The following is a 15,501-nucleotide window of genomic DNA, read 5'->3' on the forward strand; positions in this document are numbered from 1 at the left end:
AAAAAAGCAAAAACGGACACATTTCTTCCACTTCAAATATAATAAGTATCATATGAAACAGGCATTATTATTATTCAAAGTCCCTTAAAGGTGATTTTCATAGATGTGCCATGTTCTTTGGTCCTACCCTGCTTTGGTTTATTAAAAGAGTAAAAAGGAAAAACAAAACTATTTACAACAACCGGGAGCTTACAAGAAAAACAAAATGCAATCAGTCTATCTGCATTGTACAGTAAAATGCAGTAAATTTCTTCACCCGAAATGGAAAAGTCACAAAAAATCAGTTCTAGTTGAAGTGAAATACTTGATCCACTTGTTCCAAACACTATAAAATTAGTTTTTTTGGATGTTTATTTATTTTTTGGATGTATATTAGCTTTTCCATCCTAAATATTTCTCTGTAAATCACTTAGAAATACTTTGTGGACAGTTGTGCGATACAAATGAACTAAAGCTGAACGTTTCCTTGTGATTCAAAATCCCAGACATGGAATTGAACCTGGAACCTTCAAGAGTAACGTTTGCAACTAGGCCACGGGACCAACCTGTCAGGAGAAAACCACGGTGTAGTATCTGGCAACCCAACTCCAGCTCTCATCCTAGGACTTCGACTAAAACTACTCCCACAGAAAGTCAAACAGTCCAACAGCTTGAATACTTAAAAAGGCATTTATAAAAGTAAACTGGGTTACATCATGTTCAAGCTGTGGTTTGGACATGTCCCGGTCACAGATACATCTCGGTCCATCAGTGGCGTGACAGTCTAATAAACCTCACATCTGCACGCCACATAACGCACCCTGACACCGGCTGCTTATAAAGGCTGAGAGGGCAGCGTCCAATCGCATTTCACAAACAACAACTCACACTTCGCACAGGCCACCGGGTCCTCGGAGCCGTGAATCATCTGCTGCCACCGACGCACCGAGCAGCTCGCCCACCGCCGAGATCACGGACAAAACAACGCCATCGACAGCAGCCACCAACACTAACCAAAAGGTGGGAAAACTGTTATTCAAAGTCACATTTACTTGAGTAACTTTTGAGTCGCACGGTCGATTTCTAAAAATAACTCCCTGGTTTCTTCTCGGGAATACAATTTTGGAAACTAATTATGTTTTATGGTGTAATAACAGGATAAGATTAAGACATTTGTGTTTGTATTTATGCTGTTACTTACTGCACACTTAACAAGTAATAAATAATAATAATAATAATACATTTTATTTATAATGCACTCTTCATTCCATAGAATCTCAGAGTGCTACAATAAAACAAGAACTTTAAACCAACACTAAATTTCTAAATGCTAAAAACATCAACAATAAGCTTTTCTAAATAAAAAGGTCTTTAGATTAGTGTTAAAAAAGTCCAGGCTCTGTGTGGCTCTCAGCTCGACAGGCAGAAGTACACAAGTACACAAGTACACAAGTACACAAGTACACTTTGGCCCTCACATCCAAACACAGTGTAGTGTTTTAAGTCTCGTCTTAAAACCCACTTTTATTCTCTGGATTTTAACTCCTGAGTTGTTTGTGTTTTACTGCTTTATTTTTATTGTTTTTATTCATTTATGCCTGTTAACTCTATTTTATTGTTTTATTTTATACATGTTTTTATTGTGTTTCATTTGCTACGTGCAGCACTTTAGAAACTTATATGTGCTATAGAAATAAAGTGGATTGGGCAAGTAGTGACTGTAGTTCTTGTACATCCAATATTACACAAAATGGATTCTACATGTTCTAATGCTGTTACCTCATCAAAACCAGACCTGGAGTTGTGTTTTGTTACATTCACACATGTTTGAGTCACACTTTATTATTAGTCTGTAACATCTCCAAAGCTCAAAATGCGACGTTCCACCTTGTGATGTCATGAAGTGGTAGTTTTCAAGTTAACAGCTACATTTTACCTTTAGTTCAGTCGAGATAAGTGGCAACTCCAGGACTGAAATGATCCAAATGATTCTATAAATGAAGGTGTGTGAAGTTTAAAAACACAGTGGAGCACTTCCTGTATTACCACATGATGACATCACAAGGTGGAACAGAGTGTTTTCAGTTTGAGAAAAGAACTCGAGAAGCCTAAATATGCAGGATTTGTGTGTTAAACATGTGTGAATGAAACAAAACACAACTCCAGGTCTGTTTGTGACGAGGAAACATTAGAACAGATCAGAGAATAGTGTAACATGAGAAAACTCTTCAAAGTCATCAACAGCAAAGGGACAAAGGACATTTTGTTGGTTTAACCCACCTCTTAAACTCGACACCACGAACCTGTTTCATCTAGAATACCTTCCAGGGTCAAGCTGGCGGCCGACGAGATCAAGCGCACCCAGAAGGACGAGGAGGGGCGGAGACGCAGAGGTCGGGACGGTGCCAAGGAGCCCATAGTGAGAGTGGAGCTGGAGTGGGACATCCCGATGGCCGTGACTCTGCCCATCGAAATGCAGCCTGACCCGGCGCGCCAACCGTTCCCCTTTCTGGAAACAACCCTGGCAGATCTGGGAATACAAGAGTGAGTTTATAAAGTGTTCTGAAATGAAATGAGTTTTGGGTTTAATGTTTAAAATTGTGTTTGTATCGATAGGTCAGAGGTGAAGGAGCGGGTGGTGTGGGTGGACACTACGAAGACCCAAGTGAAGAATAAAACTGGGAAACTAAAAGAGAAAGAAACGACTATTTTGGAGGTAAAACAAAATAAGTTTGGCCTCTGCTTGAATTTCACAGGGATTAAATTGACAAAAATCATGATTCTTACAAACTACAAACTGGCATTTAATCTGGTATTTTGCTGCTGTAGTAACAAAAGCACCAAAAAATGCACATTGTGACCACATTTTCTTCACTTTCTCCCCTTTGGATGGGATAAATCAGTATTTTTCAAGACCCTTTGCTTTGCTGAACTCAACATATTAAGGTGAAATGTTTCGCAGGTTCGTGTGAAAGCTCAAAAACCCGGAGACAAGACGCTGCAGGAAGTGTTATACAGCACCGAGGCCCACACTGACCGCTCATTCTGCCGGACGGGGATGGACATTGTGCCTTGGAAACAACATTACACAGGTACAAAAGCTTCAAAATGTTATCCCGACGCTAGATTATAAACTGGCCTGTGTTATTCATGGGAGGTACATGTGATAAAGTTCCCATCGTCACTAAGGAGGTGTTTGTTGCTCCTGTTTTTGTGTCTTTGCCAGGAGAAAATGAACTGGAGCCAGTGCAGATGACTATGGCGCTGAATATGGAAAACCGACAGTCCAATGGTACCAAAGCACAACGGGACATCTGAGGAGGAGCGAGTCGCCAACTGCTCCGATGAATCAGAGTGGAGGCTGACGACAAAAGGCTTACAGACCCCACAGCACTATTATTATTATTATTATTATACTGTCAAATGTAAATGTTTTGTACAAATGTGTGCTTTTGTGCTGTACATTAGATCTTAACAACAGAAAAGGGCCGGAAAGGGTTATACAAAATTATTATATTTATCAAGAGATTCAATTCATGTCAATTCTGAACCACAAATCAGTCCAGGTGGAGTTAAAATGGGACAAAAGCAAACTGTGCTATTTCATACATAAGAAAACCGATTGGAAACCGCATTTGTAACACAACGGCAGGTAAATCCAACTCTTAAAATAATAAAATCAACTCATGCTAGTAACAAATAAATACAAATTAATTAGTCAGAGAAGTTAATAACTGCGGTGGAGAAATGGTTCAAGTGCTGTATTTAGTTTGATTAAATTCAGTCCCATTTATGTCAAAAGGTGATAAGGAGGAGGATGGGGCTGGGAGGAGGAGGAGGAGGAGGGGGGGCTAGGAGGAGATGGCTGCGCTGAGTTTGGCCTGCTGATCTCCAGGAAGTGATGTCACTGCTGTGTGGAAGTCTGCGGAGTGCTGCTGGGCGAGCTGTCTCAGGAGCAGGGCCACTGTGCTCTGGGTCTCTGTGGGAAAAAAGGAGAGACTGAAGAACCACCAAAAATAAATGTCAAAGGAGTCAAAACTTTTTCAACAAAAGGTCTTGGATCACAGAGGTGTCACCTTTACCTTGGTCGACATCTTTATGGCCCAAGACGTGGGTTGAAGTGGCCACGATCGGCTTCATCTGCTGCACGATCTGAAAAAGACAATGGTGTAGAAAATGTTTTTAACATTGATGCTCTAATGTGTGAGGGTGATTGTGTTATATACATGTAACAATGTTTAATAAATTGCTTAAAAACACTGTTTGACAAATGTTGAAAAAGTGAATTTCTTAATGTGTTAATTGCATCAGAGCCACTTGTGATAATGAGTAAAAAGGCGGTTAAACTTCACCACAGCAGGAGTTCGGCTGTAGATCATGGTCAGGCAGCTGTAAACCGTCTTGTTTTCCTCCAGGTCTTCTTTGAGAGGGAGCCGAGCCATCAAAGCAGGAAAAACCTACAACACAAACCACACTATGGTGAGCTGATTCTAAAACCTGCCTGAGTTGTACCAAATGCAAACCACAACAATCACCTGCTCCAGTGGGACGGCATCTGCATTACCCATGATCATCCTGCAGAGGGCTCCACACAGGTTGTCTGTCACTCTGAGGTCAGACTCGTTGGCCAGCAATTTAGAAAACACAGAGAGCATCATGGGATAGTCTCTGAACAGTTGCTAAGGAACAGTTGTAGTGTTTTTATAACTGTCTATAAACTGTATGATAAACCAACAAGTGGAAGGATACGATGCTACAATCGGCCCAGCGGCCTCGGCCAAACAGCCCAAAGCGTAGACGCTGTTGTTACGCACTTCATTGTCAGAGTCCTTCGCTCCAGCCACCAGCACGGGAAGAAGCCTATTGGACAGTCGGCCCGCCAGGCCCCGCCCACCCGGCGCCTTTACCAGAGCCGCCAGTAACTCTCCAATAGTGCCCACTGAGAAGGACCGCTCGGCCACAGTACAAGAGGATTTCTGCCAAAACAAGTTTCATATTTATACAAATGTTAACTCATATGATTAGTTCCATTAAAGTGCGATCCAGTGTAATGTGTTAACGTACAGCTTTGCTCATGATCAGAGGCAGCAGGTCATTGAGGAAAGGAGCAAAGGTGTCTGCAGGGACAGCAGCTGCCACCAGGGGGATCCCTTCTCCAGCGTACTCCTGCAGCATGGCGTCGTACTCGGCCTGAAAACAACATCATGAGGACCTGTTTTTGTTCATCTGTCCTGTTTTTCTCCCGCCCTGATCACAAACCTGTTGCTCATCATCATCTGCATCATCACCACCGTCCTGACAAGTCGTCTACAGGGAAAATAATAGATATAATGTAACGACACAGTGCATGTGCTGGGGGCAATTTACCTGTATCTGAAATAGTGCACAACTTGCCTTTTTCTTTAGCACATCTGTAATTGTGCTGCTAATTTCTTTGAGTCGTGTGGGGTTTTTGAACACCTCTGCTTTGCAGGATTTTACTATACTGTTAATGGTGTCGAGGACTCCCATCACCACCTGCCGCTCCTCGTCAGACTTTACGGCCGTCAGGAGGCAGGGCATCACCAAATCCAACAACTTGTGTAGAGCTGCGGAAAGCACAAAAAAAAAAAAAAAGAAAGAAAATTATACCATCTCTTTATACAACTTAATATTGACAGGAGCAGGTTTTAAAGATCACCCTGGTAGTTGTCCTCAGTGGGATTTTCCTTCCACACTTTATGCTGAGCATTACAAAACTGGCCCATGGTTCCCATTGCTGCCTTGCGCACGTCCTCATGAGCATACTAGAAGAAAAGAAAAAGAAATTATAAACCTACATCTTATATGCTTAGGTTCTGAATCATCCAAATTACACAGTAAAATTATATATTTTAGGATGTAAGAAGTGACAGTTACAAAAAATATTCCAGAATAGGCACAATGTCTTTTAACGCCTCATTAGGCAGAGCTGGGACTTACATCTTTCATCTCGTACACCTGCTCAAAACAGGTCTCCAGGAACGGCTGGAATGCAGCACTGCACAGTTACACAAGTCGACATATTACAGGAGGCACAAGGGACAAACACCATAGTGAGCAAATGACATTTTTGTATCAGGACAAAAGCTCTGTTTGTTTTCGTACCCAGTGTTCACAGCAATTTCTCCGAGAGCGTCACAGGCATCTTCCTTCTCATCAATGTAGGCGTTTTCCACAGTGAACCTGAAGGATCAGACAGCGTGACCCTCCTCTGATTTTGGACATTTTTAGTGTCAGTTTAGTGTTTTAGTGTTTGTTTAGGTTTTTGTTTAGTGTTTGTTAAACAAACACTAAACAAACGCTAGTGTTTGTGTGGATGTATTTGTGTTTGTTTCATGTTTGTCTGTGTGGATGTGTTTGTGTTTGTTTGTGTTTGTTTAGTGTTTGTTTGTGTGGATGTGTTTGTTTGTGTGGATGTGTTTGTGTTTGTTTAGGGCTCGTTTGTGTGGATGTACCGTGAGGCCTCGGGGACTTCAGGTTCAGTATCATCTTCCAGAAAGTCACTGACATCTTTCTCTTCATGCTCCTCCTCATCTTCATCATCATCTTCATCGTCCAGAAGCACAAATGTCTTGTCTTCCTCGACGTGTGCCTTGATACAAACAGAATGAACAGTGTCTTCCACGCACAGACCTGTTGGTGATATGTTTGTCTCTGTACCGTGATTCCCTCGTTGGACTTGAGGGCCATCACCATGACGGTGGTGATGGCAGTGAGATGAGGAGTCAGGCTCTCAGGGCTGACAGTGGACACAGCAGAGTATAAACTGTACCTGTGAAAACATTATCATTACTCAAAGTCTCATATATCGATCAGTTTATGAGAAAACAAACAGGGCAGGTTTGGATGGCTGAAGTGTGTAAAGTGCCATACGTGCAGCGCCTGAGATCAGGATCATCGATGTTGTCCGTGAGGTTGAGGCCCAGACGGACACATTCTGCAGCAAGAGGACTGAAAACATCTTTGCCAATGGTGCGAGCCAAAACAGACAGAGTGTCTACAACAACATATTGATAAGCACAGCTAATGAGATTTACACTGCATACAGTATTAAAACTGTAAAGTGTACTTTTCTAACCCAAAGACTGAGTTTGCAGAGGCCTCATCTCCTCTGAGGTGGCAGTGAGAAAACCCTTCAAACTTTCAATAATTGGAGGAAAATAGGGAACTAGGAGCTCTTTAGCAGCATTGGCTGTAAAAGAGGATTCAAAATTAGGGTTTAGTGCTTCACACTGAGCAAAGTTATACTATCATTTGCAACTGCATTGTATTATTTCACCTATGGCTCCAATAGCAGACACAGCAAGCTCCTTGATCCTGAGGCTTTCCGTGTTGTTGAGGGTGGACAACATGGATTCCATCAAGGTGGAGAGGTAAGGCTCAATGTCAGCACCTGAAAAGTAAACACAGAATATAAAACTATAAGGTGTTTCTTTTAAAAAGGGTAAGTTTAACCATTTTGTTTCTTTAACTCACCCAGATTTTCCATGAAGTTTTCCAGGGCATAAAAGGCTTTTGTGACATGAACAATCTTGGCCTGGTTCAAACACGACAGGTATCCCAGCAGCAGAGGCATCAGCTCAGCACAATATTTACTGATGTCCGGCTTTTTCATGTAAACAGGGACATGTTTTTATTACATCAACATAATTTTAAAAGCAACATTTATTTTAGTTTGTTACCTGCAAATGCTCTGAGAACTGTCCAAGAGCAAAAAGTCCAGCACTGCGCACCACATGGTTACTATCAGAAAGACTCTGGCAAACTGTCTGAAGCATCGACGACAGCATCCTGGGAACAAACCACAGACGGGAAGTTATATACTGGGTCAAAAGATGGAGGAAAATGAGAGGAATGTGGAATCACTTGGTGCGGATGTAGTCGGCACAGCCCTCTGCCAACACAGCCAAGCACATGAGGCCTCCCTTCCTCTGATAGGGGTTTTCACTGGACAGAGCTGCATGAGCCAGAGGCATCTGTTGTACATAAACAAAGACATATTACAGCGTTAACACTGATGACAAAGTGGCACATTCATCACAAAACCACTGTAATGTGATTCCAACGTACCAGCTGCTGGAACAGTTTCTCTGGAGGCATGTGAAGTGCCATTGTGTCGATAATCTGTGAATAAAATAAAGCATTACTATGTTCAGAAAATAATCCTACTAAAAACCCCAAAGCCATGAGCCCATTACCTGAGCAGCAACATGTTTAGGGCTGTCGTGTTCTTCACCATCATCCTCATCCTCTTCATCCTCAGGATCCTGTTCACCAGGAGGGGGCGCTGCAGTGAGCACAGGGAAAATGGACTGCAGAATGGGACTCAGCAGTTTCTGCTTAATCACAACCTACAAGAGAAAGAACTTTGTTGGCATTTTTGGTGGGTGAAACAGTCCTCCAATGTCACAGAAGGTAAAATACTGCATAACTTACTTTACTCTTTAACTTTATGAGGAAAGTGAGACAGGAGAGAGCTTTGACGCGCAGTGAGGCATCCAGAGTGGTGTCAGAGCCCACCTGACCAAAAACACAAATAAGTGTTACGGCCAGCGCACACTTTGGGTTTATGTAAGAGGAAGTAACAGTAAATACAAAGTACCTCCAGGCAGAACTTTACAATAGCAGCGACATGTGGTACAATTATGGAAACCTCACTCTCCATAAGCTCATTGAACACCTCCATGGCCTCACCTGCTTGATCCTAAAACATTAATTTTATTACAATTGTCAATATTAAATTGTAAATTGATAAAATTTTCCAAAATGCTCTTTGTTTACCTGATTTTCCTTGATAAGTGATTTCAAAGCAGCGATGAGGCTTGGAATCATGGAGCGCATTTGGTTCTGGGGAGCAGAATAATGTTTGTCCTTTTCTCAAAGAAACTCTTTTATACAAAAGTGTGAGGTTGGTAATGTTTGTGTGAAGCCTCACCATCTCCTCTGAGCCGGTGTAGGGGGTGATGGAGGTGATGGTGGAGATGCAGTAGAACAGAGCTGTGGGGTTGTTCAGGTCCTGTAGCACAGTGGACAGAAGCTGCAGCAGCTGATGATAATGAGGCTTGAACGGCTCAGGGTTTGACTCCACGACTTTAGCCAGTAACAGCAGCCCCACCTGCAAACAAACGCTCCATGTTACGTTTCAATTACATGAACATTATATTGCAAATATAAGATTAGGGACAGTGGTACTGGTACCATACCTGTCTGTCATGAGGATTGTCGCTCTTAGTGGCCTGATTCAGGAGCTGCAGCAGAGCCGGCCAACGGTCAGGAGTCTCATGTTTTACCATCACAGCACAGAGCTGGGAGAGCGAGTGCTGCACAGAGTGTCTGAAACACACATGTAAATATGATGAGCATGAAGTTTGGCATTATAATGAGATTCTAACAAAGTACACTCACTCTGTCTCCTGCATAAATGCTTGCAGAACCACTGCTTTCAAGCTGTGCAGGAAAAATAAATAGGACAGAGTAAGAGACTATGATAAATCCTCTAAAATTAACTCTGACTCTGACCTCTCTCTGTCACTGGGACTTATTTTCTTCCAATGTTTTTTCACCCTTAATCTCAGCATCACTGTAGCCGTCTGACGAATCTACAGGGTGATAAAAACATGTGAACAATACCATCATCACATAGATAGCATAGTGTCATTGACTTTCACCCAAATCAAACCAACCCCCCCCATACCCCTCCCCCCAAAACCCCCCAAACCTGTGAACTCTGAGATCCACTGATGACAGCACACAGGGCGGGGATGATGGCAGGGTCTTTAAACGCCTGTTTGAGCTGAATCGTGGCCTAAATGGTTGGATTAGACATAGAAAAAGACCCTGTTAGCTGGGAAATACACATACAATACACATTATAAACATTTTGCCTCATTATTGTCCTATGATCATCCTTTAAAACATTGCTCCTGCAGACACATCCCTGGCCTGTGCTATGGACCTGGATCTTGACAAACCGTTGACCGTTACCCACAGCGACGTTTAACGGTTTTCACATCATTTTGAGTCTCATTTGTGTCGTGAAATCACTTCTAATGACCAAGCTAACTCCTTAAACAGAGTAAATCCCTCGTGTTACCTGCTGAATAACCGCATTGTCCGGCTCTGTCAGCTGAGAGAGCAGTTTTTCAAGTTCTTGTGTCATCTCGACTCGGCAGGACTCGGGTCTTTGTGTCTCTAACCGTCTCCGAAAATAAAGTTTGACAGCTCGTGGGTTGCAAGTTGTGCGTCTCCGGTGAATATCCAAAATTTAAATGATCAAAACAGCGACGCAGCGTTTGGATTTTAACGTCTTTAAGGCCTTTTCTGCTCCCGTTTGTTTAGTGTTTATGTTTAAACAGTTCTGAGGGTTCGGTCCGTTACAGCTGCACGCGGACAGAGCCGGCCACAGGTCCACGTGAGCCCGGTTAAAGGGACGCACATCTGACGCACGTGCAGAGAAACACACATCGCCACCAGCTGGACGGGAGGGCGCATTACAACCATCTGATATTCACACACAGATGAACGAAGAGTGGAGATTATAGTGGCCCCACATGGTCTAATGTTTGCCCCAAGATTTTAAAACAAGCTGAGGGATGAATCTGTTGTATTATTATGATATATTATTATCTTATGCTCAAGTTTGGTTCTTGTTCTGATGATGTAAAGTTGATGTTGTTTAAATCACATTGTGCACCGCCATACACTGCCCCCCTCTGGATTCATTACAAAAAAAAGCCAATCTCCAAAGGCTGCAGGTAGATTATAATGATGCTTTACGTATGCCCTTGAGGAGATCAGATGGACTAGAGCGACCGAGGTGTTTATCACTGCTCGAGTCAACACTCTGCAAGCTGTACTAAGAACTTTAATGTACAGCTTTGTTTACAAGCTGAATAAGTCAGAAAATTGAATAATAATGTCACTCACAAATGAAATCCAAGATGTGGAGTCACTGTTGTGGTTCTTTTTAAAATGTAAATGTTACTGTTTGTATTGTCACTGTCCTGGTCTGTTTTTAAAAATGGACCATGAGAATAAAGGTGAATTGAAAATGAAATATGAACATACAAACATAACTCCAACTTGAATAAATTATTTTTACATTGTTAGTATGTAAAATAAGCCAAGGCCAGTGGTTCTGAAAATGCCTTTAATATTTGGGCAGTCACATTTAAACCTGATGTCCAACAGGGCTGTTTCAATCATCAACTATTTAGAGGTGAATTATTCAAAGAGATGATAAAACCACTAAATAATACTTTAAAGTAATCTACCTAAACTGGCCTATTCAAATATGCAAAAAAAGTGTGTTTTGTTCCATTGAAATGACAACTGTAGGTAATAATAATAGTAACTTGCATATAACTAGGTCAAACTATATAATTCCTAGCCATGAATTGTAAATAAAATCAAATAAAAAGGGGCTATACAAGCACTGTTGTGTGGTTGTTGTTTGTGTCAGAAACCAGGGTGGTAATTTTCCAGCGCATATGGAAATGCCTCAGTCTGTGGAGGTCTGGACAAACCCGCCCTGTCCGGGCTGTGATCTGTAGAGATGCAAATGGACCATTAGGTTTGGCATTTCAGTGCTCTATCACCGCTTATTATCACTTCAATGCACATAAGGAGGAGGAACACAAACAGCATAGACAGGCAGTTAATGTGAATCATGTTTTTGAATAGAACTACTGCAGAGCATGATCAGAGTTTGCAGCAACATGTTTTGTCTCCAAATAAACTCAAATCACACACTGGCCCTGGGGTTAAAAATGTAGGTCCCGACAAAAACAAGACGCTATATCTCAAAGGATTGTGCCTGTCTCAATAAATAAATGTGGAATAAATCGATGTAGAAGTCAATACAGACTAAACACACAGACAACAGTATTCTAATTGTATTAAGTTATTGTTTATACTTAAAAAATAAATGTACCATAGTCAAAACAATATGGCATCTTCACTCTATCATATTGAAAATTTAAAAAACAAAAACAAAAAACAAAAACAAAACACACACACAAAATAAATAAAATCCAGAATATTTCCCAAACTCTGGATTAAAGAAAGGCATTTATCTAGTTAAATTTATTATTTGTGTGTGCGTTTGCTTATTCTTTTTGTTAGTTTTGCTCATTAAAATCCAGCATATTTCCAAAACTCTAGGATAAAAATATACTTCATTTATCTAGTTGAATTTATTATTTTGGTCTGTGTATGCTTATTATTTTTGTTACTTTTGCTCATTAAAGCATATTTCCAAAACTCTAGAAAAAAAGAAAGAAAGAGAAAAAAAAATCCTGAATATTTCCCAAACTCCAGAATAAAAATAAATACTTAATTTATCTGGTTGAATTTATTATTTGACGTGCATTTGCTTATTCCTTTTGCTACTTTTGCTCATTAAAATCCAACATACTTCCAAATCTCTAGAAAAAAAGAAAGAAAAGAAAATCCAGAATATTTCCCAAACTCCAGAATAAAAATATACTTCATTTATCTAGGTGAATGTATTATATTGGGTGTATGTTTTCTTACTTTTTGTTACTTTCTAACAATTTTCTCACAAATTACCAATGAAAAGCAAATGTTTTGAAATAAACGCCACGGTTTTCCAAAGCCGCCCCCTGCACAGTGCGGTGGGCGTGTGCTCAGGTGCTGAAGGTGCTGAAGGTGGAGCAGATTGGTCCTTGGACAGACACACCACACCCACACACGTCTTATAAACAGCGTGTGGAGGCCTGGTCCAGGTTTAAACTCCTCGGGGACAGGTTGTGCGGGTCCGGCTCGGTTTTATACATGTGTAACGTCACAGAGGCTTGATTTTTGTTTTGTTTTTTTAAATCCTTTTTACCTTTTCCCCTGGACGCACAGATCTGCACAATGGCAGAATGGAAAACGCAGATAAACTACAACTACAACTCCTCTTACCACGCGTACGCCTACAGCCTCATGTACCAGCCCGGATCAGAGCAAACCCACGTTAATCTGAACTCATGGGCCGAGTCCGGACTCTCAGATCTGGGTAATTCCACCGCGACCCAGAACTACTACCCTCCCGCTACCGCCGCACCGAGGAGCCCCGCGCAGACCCCGCCGCAGAGCCCGGAGCAGCCCGCCTACACCGCCGACGAACACTACCAGAGCACCGGGCTGGTCTACCTCGGTGACACTGAAGCGAGCAGGCTCCTTTTACCTGGACAAACGCGTGAACATGAGGCCAGACTGACCGGAAGTGACTCCGCCAGCGACTCGGAGCCGCAAACGTCTCCAGGTACAGCCACATCCGGGTCATGAGCGCGCGCGGCGAGCTCTCACAAAGCACACAAAAGGTTTATTTACAAACGAGCTAAAAAGTGACTTACAGTTTGTCCGATGCCATTCCAAATCTTTAAGTTCTCCAAAATTTCCAGCGGTGTTAAATTTGGATCCATGATGTTTTTGTTTTGTTTTAAATTCCCGCCAAGGCCAAACGAGACGTTAGCTTCAACTGTGAAGTTCTGCCAAGGCGAGATGTTAGTTCAAACTGTGAAACCTCGCGAGAACAAAAAAAAAAATAGAGCGGCTGTTTACCATGGAGCTATTACAATAACTATTTAGAGGCATTTACAATACTTTATTCGCCTTTTACAGTCCTTTTACATCTAGCAAAACATTTTAAACCATTCCTCATTCTGAGATTTTTATTACTTATTTAATGTAACCTGAGGACAGTAAAACAATGAAACAAACATTTTTCCATATTCTACTATATTTGCTCAGTCTTTTTTTTTATACATTTTGATGAAGCTCCTCATTTGATACTTGCTGTTTCATTAACCTGCACACTTTACCAGTATATTTTTCCCGTTTTGCAGATTCCTGGAGCTCCGGCAGCAGTGGTGAAGGCTGTCTCCCTCAGGCTGACCCCACCACATGGGCTCAGAAGGTGGACCTGGACGAGACGAGCAGCAGGAGCCCTGACTCTAATGAAGAACTTCTCATTAAAGAGGAGCCCCAAACCTACTGCATGCTCGGCGGTGAGGGCGCTAATGCTATGACCACTTCTGCACCTTCAGTCGCCCCAAAGAATCAAAGCACTACCAAAGGGAAGGTCCGGGCGTCTTTCTCCGAGAGCCAGATGACCGCTCTGGCTCAGCGCTTCAACGTGCAAAGGTACCTCACTCCAGCGGAAATGAAAAACTTGGCAGAAGTTACAGGGCTGACCTACAAGCAGGCAAGTCTCATTTAAAGACGAAACAAAACTGGAATTTTGTGTAACTTCGTGTAATGTAATGCGTCTTTGCTTTGTGCAGGTGAAGACATGGTTTCAGAATCGAAGAATGAAGCTTAGAAGACACCAGAAGGACAACAGCTGGGCATCAGAGCGGTACAGTGTGCAGGACCATGCAGGACACGGGGCAGTCTTCACCAACCTCCCCTCGCAGCCTGTAAGTACCGTCCTCTGTCAATAAGCTCATATTGTCTGGGTCCAGGTGTTCCGTTTTTACTATAAACAGAATCAGTGACTCGGACAGAGATTAACACATCCATAATGGAGGCCTTACCACAGTCAGGTTGTGGCCTTAAAGGCAAAATGTGACAATTTTAAAAGTGGCCCTTGCATTTTGTACTAATTATGCAAGTGTAATAATTGGCAAACCCCACAAATATTCAAAAGAAACAAAAGTTGTTGCTTTCAAACTGGGGGGTTTCCAGATGAGCTGACATGGTTGGACCACACCAAAATCTAGTCTTCCAGCTTTCTCTGCATTTAAAGGGCACCATTTTCTGATCTATTATGTTTCCTCATCAAACGCTGCATATTTAGAGTTCTTCTCTCAAACTGAAAACACTGTTCCACCTCGTGATGTCATCATGTGGTAATACAGGAAGTGGTTTTAATCTCAATACTCCTTCACTAGAATAATTTGGATAATTTCAGCCCTGGAATTGCCCATCTCTACTGAAGTAAAAGTAAACCACTACATGACATCACAAGGTGGAACGGAGCATTTTGAACTTTCACGAGTCAAAAACATAACTGGAATTTGTTTTAAGTCATGTTATAATTTTGTTACCTCAATTTTGTGTAATGTAGAAGGATGTTTTTAAATGGAGTGTGGTGCAATCTAAAATGCTAACTGAACTTTGGATTACAAATTAAATCGATCAAATCTCTTCTCTTAGTACGATGGACAGACCAGACCAGCGCTGAACCAGGTGATCGAGGCGGCCTTGAAGAAAACTGCACCTCCAAATCTGGCCTTTTACCTGGCTGCGATGGGAGGAGCGGCTGGGTCTACCGGTTACCCCACCTGGTCGTCCAACGCTCCCCAAAACGCCCTCCACAACAGACCCCAGGCTCCAAACTGGCCCCTGCCTTCAGACTCCTCCCATTTCGACTACAGCGCATTCAACCATCCCAGTCTAGGCAATGTTCCAGATACAGGCTTTAGAGAGGGAGAGCAGATCAACCGGGCAGCTCACAGCACCATCATTGCACAAACCGCTGTACCGTGACGG

General features: G+C 42.2%; 3 protein-coding genes across 3 annotated transcripts; 2 read left to right on the top strand and 1 right to left on the bottom strand.

Moving 5' to 3' along the window:
• The first annotated feature begins 2,284 nt into the window (after positions 1–2,284).
• Positions 2,285–3,312, top strand: si:ch211-196f5.2 (uncharacterized protein LOC556372 homolog). The gene is made up of 4 exons (XM_033985584.2): positions 2,285–2,523; positions 2,596–2,695; positions 2,942–3,071; positions 3,206–3,312. The coding sequence occupies exons 1-4, from the start codon at positions 2,429–2,431 to the stop codon at positions 3,295–3,297; spliced, it is 417 nt and encodes a 138-aa protein (XP_033841475.2). The 5' UTR covers positions 2,285–2,428; the 3' UTR covers positions 3,298–3,312.
• ipo4 (importin 4) lies at positions 2,897–10,406 on the bottom strand. The gene is made up of 30 exons (XM_033985716.2): positions 10,094–10,406; positions 9,719–9,805; positions 9,520–9,599; positions 9,406–9,447; positions 9,204–9,333; positions 8,936–9,115; positions 8,782–8,847; positions 8,603–8,704; positions 8,437–8,520; positions 8,199–8,351; positions 8,071–8,124; positions 7,867–7,976; positions 7,683–7,791; positions 7,477–7,606; positions 7,280–7,393; positions 7,079–7,192; positions 6,874–6,997; positions 6,661–6,772; positions 6,456–6,592; positions 6,106–6,183; positions 5,941–5,998; positions 5,660–5,765; positions 5,374–5,567; positions 5,239–5,286; positions 5,044–5,169; positions 4,729–4,955; positions 4,515–4,647; positions 4,332–4,436; positions 4,062–4,131; positions 2,897–3,958 (listed from the first exon to the last, which is right to left on the bottom strand). The coding sequence occupies exons 1-30, from the start codon at positions 10,157–10,159 to the stop codon at positions 3,831–3,833; spliced, it is 3,267 nt and encodes a 1,088-aa protein (XP_033841607.1). The 5' UTR covers positions 10,160–10,406; the 3' UTR covers positions 2,897–3,830.
• Positions 10,407–12,838: 2,432 nt separating this feature from the next.
• Positions 12,839–15,498, top strand: nanog (nanog homeobox). Its single transcript, XM_055230234.1, has 4 exons — positions 12,839–13,270; positions 13,854–14,212; positions 14,292–14,426; positions 15,166–15,498. Exons 1-4 carry the CDS (start codon positions 12,880–12,882, stop codon positions 15,496–15,498), a joined length of 1,218 nt encoding a protein of 405 aa, XP_055086209.1. The 5' UTR covers positions 12,839–12,879.
• Positions 15,499–15,501: the final 3 nt, after the last annotated feature.

The sequence above is a fragment of the Periophthalmus magnuspinnatus genome, chromosome 20, assembly GCF_009829125.3.
Source record: "Periophthalmus magnuspinnatus isolate fPerMag1 chromosome 20, fPerMag1.2.pri, whole genome shotgun sequence".
Lineage (NCBI taxonomy): Eukaryota > Metazoa > Chordata > Actinopteri > Gobiiformes > Gobiidae > Periophthalmus > Periophthalmus magnuspinnatus.

Excerpts from the sequence above, each read along its gene's own strand:
- si:ch211-196f5.2 (XM_033985584.2), top strand. The coding sequence starts at position 2,429 with ATGGCCGTGACTCTGCCCATCGAAATGCAGCCTGACCCGGCGCGCCAA. Across the intron at positions 2,524-2,595 it reads GCAGATCTGGGAATACAAGA|GTCAGAGGTGAAGGAGCGGG; the intron begins GTGAGTTTATAA and ends TTGTATCGATAG. Across the intron at positions 3,072-3,205 it reads TTGGAAACAACATTACACAG|GAGAAAATGAACTGGAGCCA; the intron begins GTACAAAAGCTT and ends TGTCTTTGCCAG.
- ipo4 (XM_033985716.2), bottom strand. The coding sequence starts at position 10,159 with ATGACACAAGAACTTGAAAAACTGCTCTCTCAGCTGACAGAGCCGGAC. Across the intron at positions 8,848-8,935 it reads ACACCGGCTCAGAGGAGATG|AACCAAATGCGCTCCATGAT; the intron begins GTGAGGCTTCAC and ends TCTGCTCCCCAG. Across the intron at positions 7,977-8,070 it reads AGAAACTGTTCCAGCAGCTG|ATGCCTCTGGCTCATGCAGC; the intron begins GTACGTTGGAAT and ends TATGTACAACAG.
- nanog (XM_055230234.1), top strand. The coding sequence starts at position 12,880 with ATGGCAGAATGGAAAACGCAGATAAACTACAACTACAACTCCTCTTAC. Across the intron at positions 13,271-13,853 it reads GGAGCCGCAAACGTCTCCAG|ATTCCTGGAGCTCCGGCAGC; the intron begins GTACAGCCACAT and ends CCCGTTTTGCAG. Across the intron at positions 14,427-15,165 it reads CCAACCTCCCCTCGCAGCCT|TACGATGGACAGACCAGACC; the intron begins GTAAGTACCGTC and ends CTCTTCTCTTAG.